Below are 20,772 nucleotides of genomic sequence, written 5' to 3' on the forward strand. Positions count from 1 at the left end.
CAGAGTAGAGGGGCAGAATCCCCTCCCTCGACCTGCTGGCCACGCTTCTTTTGATGCAGCCCAGGATACCATTGGCCTTCTGGGCTGCGAGCGCACATTGCTGGCTCATGTCCAGCTTTTCACCCACCAGTACCCCCAAGTCCTTCTCGGCAGGGCTCCTCTCACCCCCTTCATCCCCCAGCCTGTATTGATACCGGGTTGATACTTGGTTTCCAAGCCAGCAGAAAAAGTACAGTCAGTGTACTCATTCAACACACTTGCTGAAAAGCAGACTTTTAACTGATGTTTAAAACCTGTTGAATTATTTAGCTTGTTGACTGGTTTGAGGTCTGACCGACTACTTTTTAATTAAATTAATCTGGGGTGATGGAGCAAGAGGCTAAAACTTCTAGTACCTGAATATTTTAAAAAGTAGTTTTACCTATGGATAAGTTTGGAAAGAATAGGGAATATGTGCAAGTTCTGCATTGATGATATGAGATACCGCTGCTTTTATTTACCCAGTAAGTTAATCAAGAGGCTGTTTTAAAATCGGTTTAAATCATAATATCTGAAATATATACAAATACAATTTAAAAATATTTAGTATTATGTTAACAATCGCTCCTTTCCCTGCCAAGCTGTGAGCAAGCACTCTCTATTGCTAATACTCTTTAGTTTTGAAGCCATAACACAAATACAGCCCACTGAACTCACGTGAAGGGGAATATTTAAGTATTAATGTTCACGTGACCTACACATGAGAAACTTTGGGTAGGAATCATTGGTGCTTGATATTGAGTCCAATATCAAGCTTCCAGAAGTTTTTTTTACTGTTCATTGAATCCATGTTAGGGCAATTTTGAGCACTTTAGAGAATCTCCCACTTTCATTCTAGTGGCTGTTATAACAATTAGCATTTGTAAGAGTTATGAATTATTATGTATCATTTGTATGATTATACCTTTTTTTGCTACATGGTACTTGGTGTTGTAAAGATATTTTCTTCATGAACAAGCAGCAATGATCCTAAAGTTGATTGAGTTGTGGTTGGGGTTTTTTTTTTTAGCACATAATGTACTCTGTGTGTTCATCATAAAGCTGCCACTACAACTGACAAGGTGTCTTCCTTGGTGGCTATTTTATTAGAGGCCAAGAGTATGAAGACGAAAAGATTCCTATTCAGATCCTAATCCCTTTCCCAATTAGGATAGGATTGAAACACATTAGCTGAATGATATACAGGGATCCTTATAGTCTGTCTGCTTTTATTGAGAAAGGATATAAATCACAATTTGCCATTTTATTGCTTGGAAAATTACAAAGTCAACAAAATTGTTTAAGAATTAAGAAAAAACTCCTCTCATCTAATTAATTTTTCTTCTTTTTTTTTTGTTGGGTTTTTTTTTTCTTCTGGTCACTTTCCATATATCCTTCTCTCTATCTACAAGGTACGTTAAGGTTTATTTACTTCCTAATAAATCTCCTCGGAGTAAGCAGAAGACAGCTGTCAAAAAGAGCACAGTGGATCCAGAATTCAATGAGACTTTGAAGGTACCGTTTGCAATTGTGTGCTGCTAAGCGCGCTTTTCCATGGTAATGTCTCCTTTTGTAATGTACAATCCTGCAAGTTCAGAATCGTCCTGATGGGGCAAATCTAGGAGTCACTGACAACAATAATGTAATAATGTAAATAAGAGAAAACGCTTTTGGAGTTACAAAAAATTATGTTTTTCAGTCCAAATAAGAGAAAACGCTTTTGGAGTTACAATGGTAAATTGCAAACCTTCAGAAGAGTCTGCCTTTGTCCATGAAAACACTCTTAATGAATTCCAGTGTTGTTCTGAGTTGTGGCAAAAGCAAAGTGTCTTCCATAGATGCTTTTTTTGTACATTCAGGAACTGGGTGTATTGCAGAGCAGTTAGTATTTTATGCAAGTATCCCTTTCAACTGATACCCCTTTTGTCAGTGCCACTGGGAGCATCTCTCTGCAGTTAGCTGAAAGCTAACTGAATTCCACCACCTCTGAAATGTTGTCTGCTTCCTTTTCCCCATGCAACTGCCAGGCCATCTCTTTGTAGTGTCTAATTTCAAACATTAATAATCCCACCACAGAACAGTAGTTACGATTTTAATTCCTTAATGCCTTGCAATGTTACTTCTCACATCCTTGTTAGAACTGTGTGTAGAAAATAGGAGCCATTATTATCACTTCACAGACACTTAATGAAATGTGAAGCTGAGTACTGTCAGCTGGGAGAGTTTGGATTAGTTTGGTTGTTCCCAGCTCTGGTTTTATACTCAGATCACTACAAACCCATTTTTTGTGTGCAGTACCACGTGAGATGATGAATTCTTCAGTAACATGTTGTCTTGGAAGAGGTGATGTGAAACAAAGTTAATGGAGGGACAAACTTGTCTTGTTGCTCCTTGAACTACATGAAGTTTCAGCATTACCCCCATCTCCCAGTGTGTATGAACATGGAGAATTTGTAGTGAGTGAAACAGGCAAAATGTTTGAAAAGACCATTGTCAAAATTCGATAACAACAAAAAAAGATTTGTGTAACGTATGTAATATCCCAAAGTCTGTATATAGGGTTTAAGTTGGGAGAAAGAAGAGCCTGAAGTTGGAATAATTGGTCCTAATTTTATAGTCCCTTTTCAATGCCAGTCATGCAAAACTGATAAAGGAAGAGTGAGAGCCATGCCTGAGCTGGCTGCATGAACACTAAAGGTAGTTTAGTTAGAAATCTTTTTAATTAGTTTAATTATTATTACATTAGTAGAATAATAGCAGAGTAGCAGAAATAGTCAAAAGAGCATAGCGCTAGTCCAGGTAAACTACATCATGACAGGTCCAGCTCAGTGGGATTCAGCTGCAAATTAAGGGACCTGCGTTTAGGTGGCTGCATGTGTGAAAGGTGTGTAAGTGCTCTTGGGAATCACTGGAGCCCAGGGTGATTCATGGTGATTCGCCCCAGAGCCTACACCCAGCTTGTGATTTGCAGCCTAAATGTGGGTAGCGGTGTCCTCATCCATGCCATGGCCTCCAGCTTTCAGTCCAGGTGGGTGCAGGTCACCTGTAGGCTGGATATCACATTTACCAGTCTCGTGGGTATATTAGATACCTAACAATGTCTCAAAGGGCTCTAACTATGTTTTGGGAGTAGATCAGGGCTTTATTTAGTGGTCTGCTGAATTACTTCCTTGCTCCTACTGACTGCATTGAGGAGATGTCCACTGACCAGAATGGAAGTTTTAGCACCTTTGTTAGGTGTCTTAATCTTGAACTGGCCTCCAGAGCAGCCAAATTCTGCTGAGAGTGTAAAACAGAAATATAAAAGAACCCCAGCAAAAATGGTCAAGAATTATTTAAAGTTCTGAATTAATAATCAAAATCTTCAGCAAAGCAGGCCAAGGTATTCCTGGAATGTTGTTTCATATTTGGATGAGCATTATTTAGCATTTAAGTAGTGGGGTAATATGCAAATTGCAAAGCACGTTCAGACAACATGGTTTTGTCTGCATCCAGATGCCTTCAGTCATGCTGCGGCTGGGCTTCCTTTGAGCAGGTTATGAGCATGGGCCTGCATCCATCCTGTGTATTGGTTTGTAAATGCTGTTTATCTTTCTAGTACAAGATTGAATACTCACAGCTGAGAAGTCGGCAGCTTCAGATCTCCGTGTGGCATGCAGGAGCACTCAAATACAGGGTGTTTTTGGGGGAAGTGGTGATTCCACTGGCAGCGTGGAATTTTGAAGATGACTCAATGCAGTTGTTCAACTGGTACCAGCTCAAAGCCAAGGTGATTCTTAATTTTTGTGCTTAGTTGTATCTTAAAAGCAGGATGTAGTGAAAGCTATGAAAAAGATCAGCCTTCTGAAGTCATGGAGGGAAGAATGCTGTCAATCCAGCCCATTAGTAAGACATGTTGCAAAAATAAGCTGTGAGAATGATGTGGAATAGAACGATTGCAGTAATGCAGGTTTCTGTATGTCCCCTTCTTCAGCTTGAAAAGCCTGAAGATGAGCTTATCCAGTACAGCAGCGAACTCCTCGTGTCTGCAAGACTGTCAGTACCAGCCCAGTATAAAAATTTCCAGTTTGAAGGTATAAAATGTTTCAGCATACATTAATCCCTTGGCTAGAAAAGAATTGAGATCAATGAAGGACTGATCATGTCCATATAATATTCCTGTATGTCATTGTTAATGGCTACTGCAAACTGTGGTTTGTGGTGTATTACATTTTAAATTCCTTAAAATCCAAACATTTGCCAATTTCATCTTTTTGTTCTTTGTAATGCCAACAAAAGCTGCACATTACAATGGCAGCAGTATGATGCATCCAGCTGTTTGTGCCTGTCATGGTGTTGCCAGTAGACCTTATTCTGGAGGTGATGCAGCAGTTTTACTGCCCAAGGCAGAGACTGCCAATTTAGGGAAAAGGTGAAAGGGAAATGGCTGCAAGGGTACCCAGACCAGCACCCTTGGCTTCCTCCAGTGGTCTCATTTTAGAGAGATTGTTTCACTTGGAAGATGTTAGGTTCAAAATGTACGGTCAGGATTCAGTTTTTGGTAATGAAAGACTTGTAAGGTACACGAAGTATTGCTGTAGTGTGTCAGAGCTAGCACCTGCTGGTGGAGTAAAATAAACACTTTGGGGGGAGGGGATAGGACAACCTCATTTTCCTCCCCTCCCGAGATCGTAGTGAGGTATGCAGACGTTCAGAGCTCTAGTAGTGCTTTCTGTGTTCAGGATCATAGCAACAGGTAGAGACCAACAGAAAGATCTAATTAGCTGTTACATTAATTTTTTTTCCCTTTTCTTTTCTAGATGACCCCAAAGTTACCAGCTTACTGTCTTCCATTTTTTCTCCCTATGCATGCCTGGGTCTCTGCTCTGTAACTGCAGCTGTAACAGAGTAGCGGTATCACACCCTGGGTTTGGCTGTTTCTCCTGCTTCTGGTTTTGTTTCAGAGAAACACTCCTGTGGGTACTGCCCTGTGTTTACTTTTCACAAATACAACAGAAAAAACTATGTTTGGAACAGGAATCGCAAAGCAACCTGCTACTTATTGCTTGCTTTTTTTTGTACAAGCAAACCTGTACAAGCAGGTTAAAAATCTTTCAAATGATCCTAATACAGCACTGTGAGTCCTTATCGCAGCAGTACTGCTTAGTCATTTTCCCACTTAGTTATAGCAGCATCTTAGGCTAGCAGCTGAACTAACTGGTTATATTTAATGTGGTAAATGCTCCTGTTTCAGGAAAAAAAGACCAAGATGTTCCTAACTGCCAGCTTCAGGTTATGATATTTGGGGCCAAGAACTTGCCCATGCTGAGATCTGCTGGAATGCTGAACTCATTTGTTAAAGGGTATGTATGAGATCTAACACTTCAAATAGAAAATGTCACGCATGTTTTGTGCAAAGGTATGTATTAACGTGTTTTCATCAGGAGACTGGCATGTGAAAGGGGCATTGTCCACATTCTTAGTCAGACTTCCTTGTAATGGTGACATTGGGGTGTCTGCGCAACAGCAGCACTCAGCAAGGCAGTGACGGGTCTCACGTGCTCTTTGGGTCCTGAATGGAACTTCAGAATTTACTAATATGTCATTAAAATTTGGAGTTCACTAGTTTAAGTATCTGCTTTTAGATATTAGGAGGGGAAAAAGAAAAGTGCAAATCAAGAGGGTATTTTCCTTCCTATTTTCAGCTGTGCCTTTGCAGAATTAAATATAGCTTTGGATACATTGAAAAGGAAACTTTTATCGTCTTCATTCTAGACATTTTAAAAGAGGAGGGACTGAATTTTTCTTCAATGTGCTGAGTAGCTTGTATGTGGGATCATTTTACTTTCTCACTGTCAGGCATCAGATGCCATCGGAAGTATGATACTGGGGTACACTTACAGCATCTCAAAGCTATTTCACCTGCTGTGGCACCTATCTTCAGTGACATGGGCGAGCATTTTATCTACTGAAAGGCAGGTTTCAGGCAGTAGTGGCTAACAGAACGGGGAGTAAAGACTCCCTCAGCAGTCAGTGACAGCAAAGGAAAAGCAAATCAGAAGAGCCTACTTGCACCCACGCTGAAGGCAGACAGGAAAAGGAGCAAGTCCCAAATAAACACACTAGCACCATGTTCTGCCTTGCACTTCAGCTGAACTTTTTTGCTATTTAAGGCAAACCTAAAGGGCCCAAGTTGATTATTGCAAATGTTCTGTTTTCTGGTTGAGAAATCAGTAACCTTGCTGAACTCCCATTGTTTTTGGGAAGTTGTCTTATCCTTCCAGACCAAGCAGAGGTAAAGCGAAAGTCTCCTGTCCTGAAGAAAGAAGCCTGTCCCCAGTGGAAACATTTGTTTGTCTTTGATGGTGTCACCCCAGCTCAGCTACAGCAATCATGTCTACACTTGACTGTCTGGGACCAGTCAGCTTTCAGCTCAAGCGATCAGTTCCTAGGAGGAGCCAAGCTTGGTGCAAGTAAGTTCTTTATCACTAAAAATTGAAGGTAATTTGGGGAAAAAAAAAATTCATTTAGTTTACATTCTAAATAATAATATTTACACTGTGCTATTTATTACCTGCTGTCATGTGCCTACAGATACAGCTCCAGTCCCTGTCCTAAGCAGCTTGCCATCTTGGGCTTTCAGCCTGCAAGAACCAATGCATGTGTTTTAGTTCAGGTCTGTGCAGAAGCTCAAGGGTGTCAGGGGAGTTTTCAGGAAAGCTGTTTGTTAGCGTGGTAACTTTTAGGGCCAGCGCCTGGCCGTGCAGAAGACAGGCACAGAAAAGTTGGGTGGAGTCAACTCATCTAGAGCTTATTTTGAGACTTGTTCCTTGAGCTATTTTCTATGAATTGGCTACTTTTAACTACTATCTCATCAAAAGGAAGCACAAGAACTAATGATCTAGTAGACTCCAACCTTGCTTATATTTGTGCTTATTATTTTACATCCACAAATCAATCCAATCAATGGGAGATACAGAAAGTGAAACAGAAAGGCCTGTTGCATGTCTGAGTTCTGGGCTCTGTTCTAACATAAGAGTGAGCCCTCTTTCTCAAGGCTGAGAAACCCTCTGCTCACTGAATAGGCCCTGTTTAACTGGTAGTTGAGCAGGGAAGTATCATCACTTGCAGACTGCCCAATGGAGTCTCTCACCCCGTCTTCCCAGAGAGTAAGTGCGTGCTTTGGTTTCAGTATTTGAGATGAAAGGCTCAAAAAGACTGAGGTTCAGTCACTTTGTTACGGTATCAACATGCACTTTAAGGGGGTATTATCACTAGTAATAACGCAGTGCTATGCAGGCTTCCTCACGAGCTTCTTTTGATTGTCCTACCCAGCATTTTCCTTTCTGCTAGAGCAGGGACTACCTGCTTCTGAGTGAAGACGACTATCCAAGCCCTAGGCCTAGTAAGGCTTTAAAGTCACTGGAGATGAACTGAAGCAGGAGGCTTTGTGCCATTCTGCTATTTTTAGTATGCACACTCGCTCCTCTGCTTTGAAGTTGTACAACCAAAAAACTTTTCTTTGCTGCAAGCTGAGTGTTCCTAGTTTAACAGGATGTAAATAATGCTTCAAAAGTATAACTACGGTTTATTGTGCTCAATGCCTTAGGAGCTACAGAACAGCTGAAATTGCTATAGAAGTGGGAGAAGCAGGTTGGTTGTTACCTAGTCAGTTGGGCCAGAAGTTGGGTAAGGCCAAGTGAAAAGTAAACCTGTGACCTTTCCTTTTGCTTTCTTGCAGAGGAATCGTTTGGCTGTACAGACCTCGTTTCTCAGTCAGTGCTCCCATGGCACGAAATGCTCCGCAGTCCAAACACGTGGATGGACTTTACACTTGTACTGCGTTCAAATAAGGAAAACTTTAAGTCATGAGAGATCACTGCACAACAACTTTTCCTTCCCCATGTGTGATGTTTTAAATTCAAGTGGCGCATACCTTTCAGGTCTGGGGAAAGGTACACTGCAACAGTACCTGCTCGAGTTTTTGGGGAAGAGAGTAATGCATTTGAAAGCGTGTGACGTTCTGAAGGTTTTATTTCTCCAAAAGTGAAGGCTTTGTTATCTGTGTCTCCAGCTGCGGTATAAGGTTAAGTATTGTTTCTTCAGGAGTGACAAACTCAGTTTGAAATGCATTATGCTGACAAGACAACAGTAGACAGATGATATGCAGTTTTCCATTTCTGGGCACAGCAGAATGGTATTTATTTAATTTTATCACAGATAGGAATACTTCTTAGAGAAAATAGCTGTTACCTTAAGGAAGTTTATGCTTTCGCTCTGCTCTTGATGTTTTATACGTGTGCAGAGAGAATTAAAAACTAGCCTATCTTTTACTGATTGCTGCAAACGGGTGATGCTGACACCTCTGTGCTTCAGAATTATCTACAGTGCCAGTATTACTTTGCATGACCCTAAAAAGCTCCGGCCTGTGGCCTCATGCCCTTCAACTGTATGCTGTATCATGGTGCTTGAAACCAGTTAAATGTATAAATTCTCCCTCAGCAGGAGTGTGGGACAAAGCTAATAGAATAAATGTAGTTGTAGGAAGTTCCTTGTTCTTATCGGCTGCCCACATAAGACAGTATTAACAAGTCCTGTATGCCATATGGATTGGACAGGGTAAGAGTTCAGCTAAACTTACCATTTATTCCTGTGAACCGGTGGAAATGTAAGCTTAAGGCCCAACTACTGTGTCCATTCATTCACTCTGCCTCAGATGTAGTGTTACAGTCAGCAGAAACTCCATCTACACAACCGTAGCCAGTGCTGCTGTTATATACCTCTTCCCTGGGACTCAGGTGAAGACGGTCACACTAGTCATTACAGCAAGTGTTCTCCTTTTTTCCTTTCCAGGTCAACATGGCTTTTAACTCTTAAGACACAGGGATTCATATGCTAAGCTCAGGAACTAAGAGGGCAGTAGCACACCTTACACAAAATACACCCCCCACAAGAAACACTTGACTCCAAGTCCTTTGTTACTTTGCAGATCTTTTATTTAGATGTTCGCTGCTGCAAATAAAAAACCACACAAGATTCAACTCAAGTATAAAGCAGCATAGATGTTGTAAATGGAAGAGAAGCACTGACAACATACTGTATCTCACTTTCTAACAGATTTTCAAGGAAAGGAGGAGATCTGTGGGGAAGGAATGGTCACAGAAATGCTCTACTAGAGAGAATACAACTGTGATATAAACAAGCAGTCCCTTCATCTTTGGAGTCTGAAACTTTAAATCAAACATTTTAAAAAAATTAGAAAATTTGTTAGAAAAATAGGTGCAGTAAAATTGTATATATTGGATCATGTGTACATATAACAATTTTTGTTAAGTAAAAAAAATGATCTTTACAAATAATGCTTTATAGCAAATAATCAGCTGCACTGTATCAGACTACAGTGTTGTTTAGGCATTTTTACAGATGCAAGTCTTATTAAATCTGAAAAGTAACAAAATATACAGAGCAAAACTATTTCCCTTTAAACTAGTATTGCAGGTTTTTTATATATATATATAAATACTACACTATAACTGATCAGTAATGAAGCTGGAATGCAAACACAGTAGTGTATTAGATTCCAACAGAGTATTTGCCTAGTTGTTATGCGAGGAGGGTATCGGTGTCCCTGTGCCACGCGTCTGAGCCATCACTGCAGGATTTCTCCGGTTGAGAACAGCAACCAGAAAAAGCCTGATTTCTAAATCAACCTAAATCAATCTAAAACAAAGTAGTTCTGAGGTGTTGTCAGTTCTTTTGTGTGCGTGTGTGTGTGTGGGGGAAGGTGGGCATCAAGACCAAGACAAAAAACAGGCTGTAAAAGAGGCATGGTGCACGCAGGTATACACATACATACAGGCGCTTGCAAATCCTGAGTTCTACAATCTGTCTTCTCAACTGCTGGACTTTACGCTGTAACTAATAATACAAAGACATATGGCACAAAATTCACCCACAGTTGCTTATTTTTAGACCGAGCTGAATCCAGCACCTGCACAGGACACGTATCTTCAACTAGAAGCATGGCCTATTAAAATTTGTCTTGCTCAAAGAGAGATGTGACATAAGGCCTTTTGGCACTACGCCAAAGGAAGTTACCAGGATCAGTGGTACGATGAGTTTTTAACTATACCGAATTTAATAGAAGGTATGAAAGGGAGATTCAAACACCTCTGGGTTTAGAGAACATTTGTTAAATGTCATAGTGACCCCTCCTCAGGGAAAAAAAAAACAAACACAACAAAAAAACCCCAAAACAAGAATACAGCATTAAGATCTGCCTTTCCCACAGTCCTGCCTTCTTGTTACAGGCGTCATTACATCGCCTCAAACTCGTCAATTCTCTGCTTAGTGTTGCCTTGCCGGATCTGCCGCAGCGTCTTGTACTTGTCACGGCCCTGTCGCATGTTCTCTGAGTGGATAATATCATTGTGGGTCCTCTTATTTTCATCTCTAGCCTGGGCCAGCTCGTCTGTCAGCGCCTGCAATATAAAAGAACATTAAATACAGATTATACATGAGAAGCTTTCAGCTCGTAACAGCAGTGTTCTTTGGTGAGAGTTGACAGTTGTTAGATGACTGGACAGATCAGTGATACGGATACAACGTATGCTTTCCATAAACACTATGGATGATGTAAGTAATCTCAAAGCCTAAGCAATGAGAATAATCTTTATATACCTTGTCTTTAATTCAAACTGCCTACAGGACCTGTAAATGAAGAGAAGCCATCACGCTTTGTGTGCTTAACCAAGTGGTTAAATGATCTATTTTCCAGGAACGATTTCATTACTCCCCCTCCTCCAAACATTTTCTTACCCTCAGTTGCTTCTGTACACGTTCATTCTTCTCTGCTTCAGTAATGCGTTTCTCCTCATTGCGGTCATTCCTGATCCCCTCGCTGGAGAACTCTGCGCTGTAGGCAGAATACTCGGATCCTTCATCTTGCAAGTTATCCTGGACGTGGTAGTTCACTGGCTCATAGACAGGCGGTGGGGGCGGGGGCGGAGCAGTCATTACCAGGTGTAGCTCCTCCTTCGTCTTTACCAGATCCTCCTGGGCTTCCTTGGCCTTTGGGAAAAGAGTGAAAAATATTTTCATGCATTTCTTGCTTTAAACCAGCTTAATGAACCCTTCAATGCTTATCTTCCCAGTTTTGTCAATCTACAATGAAAAGCAAGAAAGAGGGAATTAAATCTCTGCAGCTGACAGTACTCTGTTACAGTCTTACGCAGAACATTTTTTTTTTTTTTGCTAGTGACAGCATCATCATCATAGCATAGTGATGCTATCATCATCCACTGTGCAATGTGCAGGGGATCTAAACAAAGAATCTTCTTCCAATAAAACACAGTCTAGGAAAAATAGTTCTGTGGGACCTTACAGTTGTCTTCTTCCTCTTCTCCATTTGAAGAGCTGTAGGTTGTAAATACGGGTTCCACAGAGCAGGAACTTAGATTCCCGAGTTGGCATTTTGAATGCAATTACGCACTAGGCAGTCAGCTTCCTTGCTGCTTCAGTGGTTCTGCCCTCCCACGCGGTCTGCAGCGCTAGTCAGAAGGCACTGGGAGCACCAGGCACTCCGAGCCTTGCATGGTTTATTTTTGGGTTTAGTGCATCAAATTATTCAGCTCTCCCGACCCAGCTACCAGGAAGCCACTGACAACAGCACATACTCCTCAAGACTGGTACCTTGCGGTGTGGCTGCATTTGCAGCGTCTTCTCTTGATTGATGTAATGTTTTCAGACATTACATCATGGATTAAATCCATTATTTATACACGTGCCCCTTCCCCTCCATGGCTCCAAGATGATGAGCACATTTTTAGGTTTTATACAGGCTTCCATTTTGAATTTTGACTGCAGGCTTGTTGGAAGAAAGGTGTTTTGCAGGCATTTGCACATTCATCACAAGTCTGCCCTTCTCTGCTGGTATATGGATGTTTGTCTCCACATGTTTAGAGAAGTCGTACCTGGCTAAGTACTGTGGTATGCTCTGCTCGAGTGTAGAACTTCAGAGCAACTTTGTAAAACAGAGGTACTCACTCTGATTTGCCACTCTTCAACCTCGCTCTCCTTACGCCTCCTTGCCTCTTCAAGAAGTGCAATCTTGGCTGTATACTCTGCAAGCTCTGTAGCCTGTTGAATAATAAAACTGGAATTATAAGGACTCTTAAAAAAACCAAACCAAAACAAACAAAAAACCAAACACAACAATGAAACACTGTTGACTGAGAAAAGACCCAAGTGTTACACTCCGCTGTAATAAAGACTGAATAGGAAATTAAGAACAAAAAGTAGATTGCTCATGATAGAAACCAGTGCCACAATGATGCTATCGCATGGTCTAGTACTTCACCCCACTATGTTTTTCCCCAGAGAACAAGGCTTTGCCTTACTCAAAGGGCATAGTAACACGCCTGTATATCGTATCCTCAAACCAACTGGGTCTTACCAGCTGTTCCTGGCTCTTTATCTGGTCCATAGTTTGTCTCTCCAGCTCTTCCTTGGCCTGCAGAGCAGCCAAACGATCAGCTTCCAAGCGTTCTGCTTCCTCCTGGGCTCGTCTCCTTTCCTCCTCCAGCTGAATGGCTCTTTGGATCTGATCTGAGAGCTCTGGAAAAAGACAGATCAATGCAGTTAGTCCACAAGCCTGGTCAAAGCAAAGGGACTACAGACAGTCTCGTAGGTAACTCCAGAAGTCATGACAAGCACTTGACTCCAGCTTACAACATCCCTTCACTCTGCACCTCAAAGTAGTTATTTGCATAACACATCAAGTAACAGAATTCAGAAGTAGTCAGCTGCACATTATAATTAAATCTTCTGCAAGATATTTGTACTGAAGTCTGTAACACTGACATGATTCTGCTGCCCTTAATTGACAGTTTACTGCAAGGACCAGATGTTGCCGTCTCCAATCTGCACATCTGTGCGTTGAAACAGAAGCTTGCATTTCACTGAGAAAACTTGTTCCCAAAGTACTTTTTCTGTCAGGAGTTAAGTAAAAAGTACTTGAGAGCTGAGCTCTCGCTCACTGCTGGAAGAGGCTATACTACTAAAACCCTCTTGGCAACAGGGGAAAACAGAGTTCATGCCCTTCAGTTCCTGTCCTGGTTCCGGCTGGGATAGAGTTAATTTTCCTCCTAGTAGCTGGTACAGTGCTGTGTTTTGGATTTAGCATGAGAATAATGTTGATAACACACCGATGTTTCAGTTGTTGCTGAGCAGTGCTTAAACTAAGTCGAGGACTTCTCTGCTTCCCATACTCTGCCAGCAATGAGGTGCACAAGAAGCTGGGAGGGGGCACAGCCAGGACAGCTGACCCAAACTGGCCAAAGGGATATTCCACACCATATGACGTCATGCTCAGTATATAAGCTGGGGGGAGTTGGCCAGGGGACAGTGATGGCTGCTCAGGGACTGACTTGGCGTCAGTCGGCAGGTGGTGAGTGTTTGCATAACCTCTTGGGTTTTGGTTTGTTTTTTTTTTTCCTTTTCCCTTCCTGGGTTTTGTTTCCCTTCCCCCATCTCATTGTTTTACTTTCCATTACAATTTATTATTGTTGTTGTTATTTCATCCCACCGGGGGGGGGGGGGGGGGGGGGGGAGCAAGTGGCTGGGGGGGGGTCCGGTGCGGGGTTGGGGTTAAACCATGACAGTTCCCAAATACAATCAGCAGATTTTATGCTACTTTCATGCTTTGGATGTTCTCAGCAGTGCGTGCACATGTGTGTATTTATCCGTATAGGTGGATATTAGTAAGCCTTGCCAAGAGATCCTAGTGTCACCAGATTTAGGCTAGGTGTAGGCAGCGACCCATATAACCCTTCTATGGAGCACAATACACGTGATCTGGTCAGCCAGTACAAGTACTTTACCTTTCTCTGCTTTCTGAGTCTTCACCTCATACTCTTGTAGCCTCACCAGCAGCTCCTCCTTCTCCCTCAACATTTGCTCTTTCTCCCTCTCAATTGTCTCCCTCTTCTTCTTTTCATTTTCTAGTTGTTGCCTGTTAGAAACAGATTTCACGCTTGAAGCTCGCTTTCAGACCTAAGCTACAGCAAGGCAAGAAGCTTGGCTGGGCATCTCTCCAGGCAGTTCAATGGGAAGCGACCACCACAAAACAAGAGCCAGAAGACACAAATACACATAGCCTGTTCCTTCATCTCGTCAGAATTTTTGCTCAGTTTTGGATACCCCATTTAATAAAAACATTTGTATTTTTGTTGCCCACCACAGAAATTTAGAACACCAAATAGCTACTAGATGCAGAGAGAGAAAACCAGGACTCCGCACCGCACAGCAGAGGAGATTTAACTTTGTTATGTCTGTCATAAGGCAAGTCAAGGAGGTACGAAAACAAGAGCACTGAGGGAATGAAGACAAACAAGCCGCAAATACAGGAGAAAAGCAACATGGTTTCTTGAATCAGAAGCAACCTGCAGCCAGTGGTAGAAGTCCAATGGAATCGCTAATCCTTCTTCCTTGCCTGTAAGAGGTCTCCCAGTCCCCTCTTCTCTCTTCAGTGTACACACGTGCTCCCTGTGAAGGTTCCTCCCTTACTCCCAACCATCCTATGGTCCAACACATAAATCGGGTCCTAACGCTCAAGAGTCAGGAGAACCCCTCTCTAGGTGTGCGCCACCACGCAAGAGCCCACTGTGCCTTTACTTGCACGTTTCCTTGCAACTCTCAAGACTGCAAGCAGGACAGCAGACTACACAGCCACAGGTCCGAGCCAGAAGGGTAATGCTTACAGTCCTGCCACAGGACATCCCGAGTCCACCCCCGTAAGCCAGAGCTCTAGGGCCACACATACGCCTTATGAATGTGGGACGGCTCACAGCCCTGCCTAAGTGAAACCCATGTTACCTACCGCTGCCCTGCAGGTACAGCTGCCTGCTGAACCCTGGCAGCTTGGTGTCATTTCTCTCTGCCACCCCATCCCCGCTGTCCCCATTCAAGCTCACCTTTCCAGTTGTTTCTGGTGCTTCTCCTCCCGGGCCTGGGCTTTCATCTGTTGCACCTCAATGGTGTCGGGCTTCCTGCGCCTCATATACAGTTCATGGTTGCCCATGCAGAGCTGCAGGATCCTCTTGTTAATTCTCAGACGAGGGGCATAAAACACAAAGTCCTGGAAGAGAGACACCACACAGTCAGTTTTCCAAGCATGCTTTCTCTTCTCCCAGCTAGCTGCAGACAGATCATCTTGCCCCTAATTTCACTGTAATTGAGACATACGTGCAGGCCATTTAAATATAGCAGCAGGGACTGCCAATGTCATCTGAAGCCAAAACAATTGTTATTTATGTTCTCCATTTAAAGTCCACATAGAATTGACAAATTACTCTTCTAGAAAAAGTATCTTTCCAAGAGAATTAACAATCTCCATTCAGAGGAGACTTTGTGGAGTTTGGAAGTGTTGCAGAAGATTCTGGGTTGGCAGGTAACCATATGGGCAACTCACAGACCTCTAATACTGAGTAATTAGTTTTTAAGTTTGCACGGTTTTGTGACTGAAAGAAAGCATGAAACTAAAAATGTATTGCAGGCTATTAGAGTAACCTTGTAGAATTTCCTGACCTATTTGAATCAATATTCAAGGCACCATCTGTGTTTTTTCAGAGGAAGTGAAGAAATACCTTCCAATATCATTCTTTCCTCTCCATGGCATTTCCTAGTTAAGCTGACCTAGGCTGTTACAGGAGCGTCAAATGAAAGCTATTGTTTTTGAACCACCAAACACATGGGTTATTTTGAATAGTGGGTTGCAGGCAGTAACAAAACACAAGCTATTCTAACATTTCTGGTTCTGCAAAAAGAACAGCCCCAAATTTCTTACTATCTGTGTTATAACCAGGCTTTTACAGAAACTATACAAGCAGACTGGATCTTCTAGAAGTAAGTCTGCTAAGAAAGGGCCACGTTCATTACCTGCCTGATGATTTTTCTGAGTTCACAACCATACATGTTTACAATGCAGTCTGAACTTACACAGTGAACAAACTCTGCATCTTTGTGCCTTTTTCCGTGTACTACATGGACAGTGATATGGGCAGTGGGCAAGGTGCCACACTACCACTGTAAACCAGTACCCATTCCTTAGAATCACCCTCCTACGGATTGCCTCACTGTTAGCAAGAGGTGGAACTGAGAAGGGGCACACAGAGGCTCTACACTTTTGCATGGCAGCAGTGATCAAGTTTTTAATTGCCACAATTTTGTTGTGGCTGTCTCTGGGAAAACTAGAAGTCACGCTAGAAGCAATGAAAAGCCCTCCAAGTACTATTAGGATGAACAGGAATATGCTGACCAAGATTCGTTTTCTTCAATGCATTTTCCTAATTGACATACTGACTGCAAAAGAGGCAGTCAGCGCAGTGTGTTATGCTCCCCCACTAAATCCTGCCAGAGCCCTTCTGAGCTGCACAGGTCGGATGCTGCTAACTGTACCCGTAAGCTGTTCATCCGACCTCCTATTTCCGATAAGTAATCTTAAAAACAGTTTGTGTACCTTGTGATGAACAGGTCCTATCTTGAGGCAAGGTTGACCTACATGGAAGTAGATACTGAGGGCACGGACAGTGGTTGCGTTTGTCATTTAAGGCCGTAACCAAGGGACAAAACATTCACAAAGGACATAAAAGAATCCCTCCTTCCTTCATCCCCAGCCTCCCCATGGTCTCACACAACTGGGAGCATCGCAGCTTGGTATTTTAAAGATAATGTGCTGAAGATATTAGAGTATGTGGGCAGACAGGCCTAAAAATGAAAAAGCTTATTCTGGGCAAGGTGCCACAGGACTCTACCCATTACATTAGCGTCCATTTAAATACTGACATTTAGAATCCTCCAAATTAAAGGGGAGCTTCCAACCCACATCTTGGGTGGACTGAGTATTTTGCTGTAGTTTTAAAAAGGCAATTTTTGTAAGGAGATACAAGCATATGAAAAGATCCAGACAACTTCCTGAATGTCAGAATTAGCGTCCAGATAAATTCTTCTTTCGCACATAGCTTTAAACATAACACAGAGGGAAAAGGACAATTGAGACAGAGGGAGGAAACATAACTGAGGTTTTCAATGTTAACACCCTTCTGTTATCAGCCTCTTGCAAGTCTCCCATTTCAAACTCACTCAGGTTTACTGTTGGAGAGTGGATGGAAAGCTGTGATCCATAAACAGGAGATTCATATTTTGTAATGTGTACAACATGTCCAAGAGACTCTTCTATTGAGAAAAGCATGCCTGACAGAGACCAGCTTTCTATCTCTGTGGAGTTTTGTTGGCTTTCACTAACAGCATCACAGAAAGAAGCTCCTCTCTCCCCAAAACCCAGGTTGTTACCTGGAGGAAAGCCCTGCAGCAGCGTTCGTATCCTTTAAATTACTGGGAGGATCTTTTTCTGTTAGAGAGATTTATAAGCCAAGGCCAAACTGCTTATTATTTCTCAGGGCTGCACTTACCCACCAAGGCCAAGTACTGGGGTGGGGTGGGGGAAGAGAAGAAGAGGAGGCCTTTCTCAACTATTCCAGTAGTTTCACAAGACTGACAGAATGAGATCCACCTATACCAGTTATTCCACTTTACGTTTTCAACAGGTCAAAGTTGCTAATTCTTCACTAAAATAACTCTGAAAACATGTTTCTAAGTATTGAAAAGCAACATGCACATTCCAGTTCTCCACAGAAATCATATCCTTGCCATTTACCCTAGTATTCAAGAAAGGCCGATGAACACCATGGTCCTCAACCGGCTTTTACTTTCAGCAGCATGGAAGTGAGCAGTGAGCATTAAGATGGGAAGCCATATGCATCCATGTGGTTTTGCAGTAGCATTTGAATGATTTTTGTGGTTTGGTTTTTTTTTTTTTTTTTTTAAATGAACAACAACAACAAAAAGATACCCACCAGCTTCCATGCACTGAAAGAAGCGGGGAGAGGACTAGTCTCAGTATAATCTGGCTACACAGAAGACTCACAGAACTAGTGCAAAATTCTGATTTAAGCATAAGGCTACCTAGTTTGCTAGAAAAAAAAAGGACTTGGCAGTTGTAAAATCCTTGTCTTTCTCCATGTTAGATACCACCATAAGCCCTTTATTTATGCTGCACAGAAAACCAGACAGCTCCAAATACACCCTAAATACTAAGGCTCATTTTGCATCTAGAATATCTGCAGCTTTCTCCTCTCCAAAGACTACTTTATTTTGAGATGAAGCAGTATTAGTTGTTCATATGCAGTACCCAGGAATCCATTCTAGATACACTTACCGGTGCCTTCTTGTCAATAGGCTTTATAACAAACTTCTTGTCATTGAAAGAGATGTTTCTGATTTCGCTCCAGGGGAACCCAATCTTTGGAGTCAGTCTGGAAAGAAGAGAATATTTTTAAGAGATGCTGCAACGAACATTCCCCCCCCCCCCCCCCCTCCTTCTAACACACAGACTCAGTGGGATGCAACTCTTCTCTCTGTTGGGAGAGCTGTGTGAAATCAGCCGTTGAACCAAAAACCCACAGGGAGTAGGGAAAGAAGCCCAGTCACCTCCCTTACAGGGTCTCTTCTCTCCCAGCTCTTCCTTGCTGCTTAAGAGTTCCGTTCTGTTGGTTTGTTTAAAATTACTTCTTTAAGCTTCACTCATCATTTGATATTTCCCTCTGCTTTAATTTCTCCGGACTCTCGCATATAAAAAGCATCGAGTTATTCATGAGATCAAGTGTTTCCAAGCCATTCCAGTACTTCACCCTGACATACGTGCCCAGCTCTACAGCAACTTCTAATATTACAAGGACTTGCGTATTTGACTGTAACTAATTCCTTTAATTCCCCCCAACCAAATATTTCAATTTTTATGTTTAATATCACATTATTATTCTTTTATTCTTCTCTTATCAAGGGAGGGTATATTCTCTAGAGATAGCAGTTAACGATTAAGAATTGTGTCTTACATAAATGATGATAACAAGATTATTGCTTGTTTGTATCTAACCCCTCCAACATATGTCTCTGACACACACTGAAGTGCTGACAATTATTTTTAGCAAATGGTTTGAAGACGCAAGTATTTAATGTTTAACACTTAGCGAAACGTCTGTCATCACGGTGAACCACTCAAACTCTAAGAATCCTTTCTGTGGAGCTCACTGGTTAAGGAAAAAAGCTGGCAATTTTGGAGGAATTTGACTCATTGTCACAGAGGTGGAAAGCTACTACATAGCATGATTTCGCTGGGCCCAAACATAAAAAAAACCACCAACAAAAAACTTGCTTTGTTTAAAATCAGACATCAAGAATAAAATACATCCTCTTCAGAACTTACCATTCCCTAACCTTTAACTCAACTGCAAGATTATGCAAATGTGTGTAACATTAAGTAAGAACTGTGAAGAAAATTATTTGATTAGACTAAGATTAATTACTCCAGCCTCCGTCACATTAGCTTCAGTGTTTCAACCCTAGATAATACAGTATGACAGACAACTGAAATAATTCACTTATTAAGTTCTATTGTAGATTCTCCTCTTTAATGCAGAAAAAGAAAAGCCTGAAAATACCTAGAAGCGGGACACTGACATACACTGCAGTGTAGAGGCTTGCACACATATAGCATGGTCTCATTTTCCTCAGGTTGAACTTCAACAAAGAAATCTCTGCTTTTTCACAAGGGTTTTTTTTTGGCCCCAGTCCCCAAATTTTGCACGTACAAACCAGAGGCAAGGTACACATTACTATTTTTCTAGTCCCCGTATTTGCTCAAAAGACTTAATTACATAGTAGCAAGAGTTACAGCAGAAACAAGCCATTTATTCCAGCACTGTACTTGTTTTGCAAACGCTCTTGATAGCTCTTTACAGTCAACGGCTATATTCTGTCTGCTTCTGCAGCTTGAAAAACCTGTTTGTGTGACCATGGTTACATAGCAAGACTAGTCATTCAAGACTGAAGTATTACATGAGCGAAACTACTTGTCTTTCAAGTGACACTCCTTGTTTTCTGGGTGACAGCACACATTAGCATTACAGAAAAGACTGCATTTCTCTTTGTCATCTTAATAGAAGCTCCAGAAAGTTCCAATTAACATTTAGGTTGCATTCAAAGCTTTTTGGAGGTAAAGGTGTAGAACAGGTGAAATCCCCCCTGTATTACAATGATAGTCCGTTATAGATTAGTGACATGAAACCAAGACTTGGAGCGTAGGGGAGGGAAGGAACCAAAAAACCCCAAACGGTCTAGACAGCAACGCTTCATCTAGAAAATGTCTGTTTTAACTCCCCTTCAATCCTTCAATTGTGGAGTATTAGAAAAGACTAGCAGGCTTAGACACAGCTGTTCTCACCTTCCTTTTATGTTTATTTATAGATGTAGTCTATCATTTCCCACCTACTATCCAATTAATAATGGCTCTGCCTTTACCGGAAGGGCTGACTAAAACTATGCGTACCTCAGCAAGACCTCATTGCATTTCTCAGTCACAGTAACTATATAGATTAACTCCTCCCTGGGTCCTGGGTGTTATCTGGCTTTGGTTTCATGTCCACCCCATAATCTGTCTTTTTCAAAACCAGGCAGTTGTATGCACATCTATCATTAGTATGCACTACTATCTATATAGTACCTGTGCCCTGCAGGGGTCCGTATTGGGACCGGTACTGTTTAATATCTTCATCAATGACATAGACAGTGGGATCGAGCACACCCTCAGCAAGTTTGCAGATGACACCAAGCTGAGTGGTGAGGTCGACACACCAGAGGAACGGGATGCCATCCAGAGGG

General features: G+C 42.0%; 2 protein-coding genes across 3 annotated transcripts in view; one reads left to right on the plus strand and one right to left on the minus strand.

Annotated features, from left to right (window-relative positions):
- SYTL3 (synaptotagmin like 3) overlaps positions 1 to 8,019 on the plus strand; it is a 30,630-nt gene extending 22,611 nt beyond the window's left edge. Inside the window, exons 10-15 of the mRNA XM_009281445.2 lie at positions 1,431 to 1,533; positions 3,617 to 3,787; positions 3,992 to 4,091; positions 5,252 to 5,360; positions 6,265 to 6,470; positions 7,739 to 8,019. Of these exons, the coding sequence (XP_009279720.1) occupies positions 1,431 to 1,533; positions 3,617 to 3,787; positions 3,992 to 4,091; positions 5,252 to 5,360; positions 6,265 to 6,470; positions 7,739 to 7,869 (820 nt within the window). The 3' untranslated portion in view covers positions 7,870 to 8,019. The remainder of the gene's footprint in view (positions 1 to 1,430; positions 1,534 to 3,616; positions 3,788 to 3,991; positions 4,092 to 5,251; positions 5,361 to 6,264; positions 6,471 to 7,738) is intronic.
- Positions 8,020 to 8,980: 961 nt separating this feature from the next.
- Positions 8,981 to 20,772, minus strand: part of EZR (ezrin) — a 21,317-nt gene continuing 9,525 nt past the window's right edge. For both annotated transcript variants that reach the window (XM_009281447.2, XM_009281448.1), the window contains 7 exons: positions 18,272 to 18,368; positions 14,970 to 15,133; positions 13,878 to 14,008; positions 12,452 to 12,612; positions 12,043 to 12,135; positions 10,816 to 11,067; positions 8,981 to 10,478 (listed from right to left, as the gene is read on the minus strand). In XM_009281447.2, coding sequence (XP_009279722.1) covers positions 10,314 to 10,478; positions 10,816 to 11,067; positions 12,043 to 12,135; positions 12,452 to 12,612; positions 13,878 to 14,008; positions 14,970 to 15,133; positions 18,272 to 18,368 — 1,063 coding nt within the window. In that variant the 3' untranslated portion in view covers positions 8,981 to 10,313. The remainder of the gene's footprint in view (positions 10,479 to 10,815; positions 11,068 to 12,042; positions 12,136 to 12,451; positions 12,613 to 13,877; positions 14,009 to 14,969; positions 15,134 to 18,271; positions 18,369 to 20,772) is intronic.

The sequence above is a fragment of the Aptenodytes forsteri genome, unplaced genomic scaffold, assembly GCF_000699145.1.
Source record: "Aptenodytes forsteri isolate BGI_AS27 unplaced genomic scaffold, ASM69914v1 Scaffold82, whole genome shotgun sequence".
Lineage (NCBI taxonomy): Eukaryota > Metazoa > Chordata > Aves > Sphenisciformes > Spheniscidae > Aptenodytes > Aptenodytes forsteri.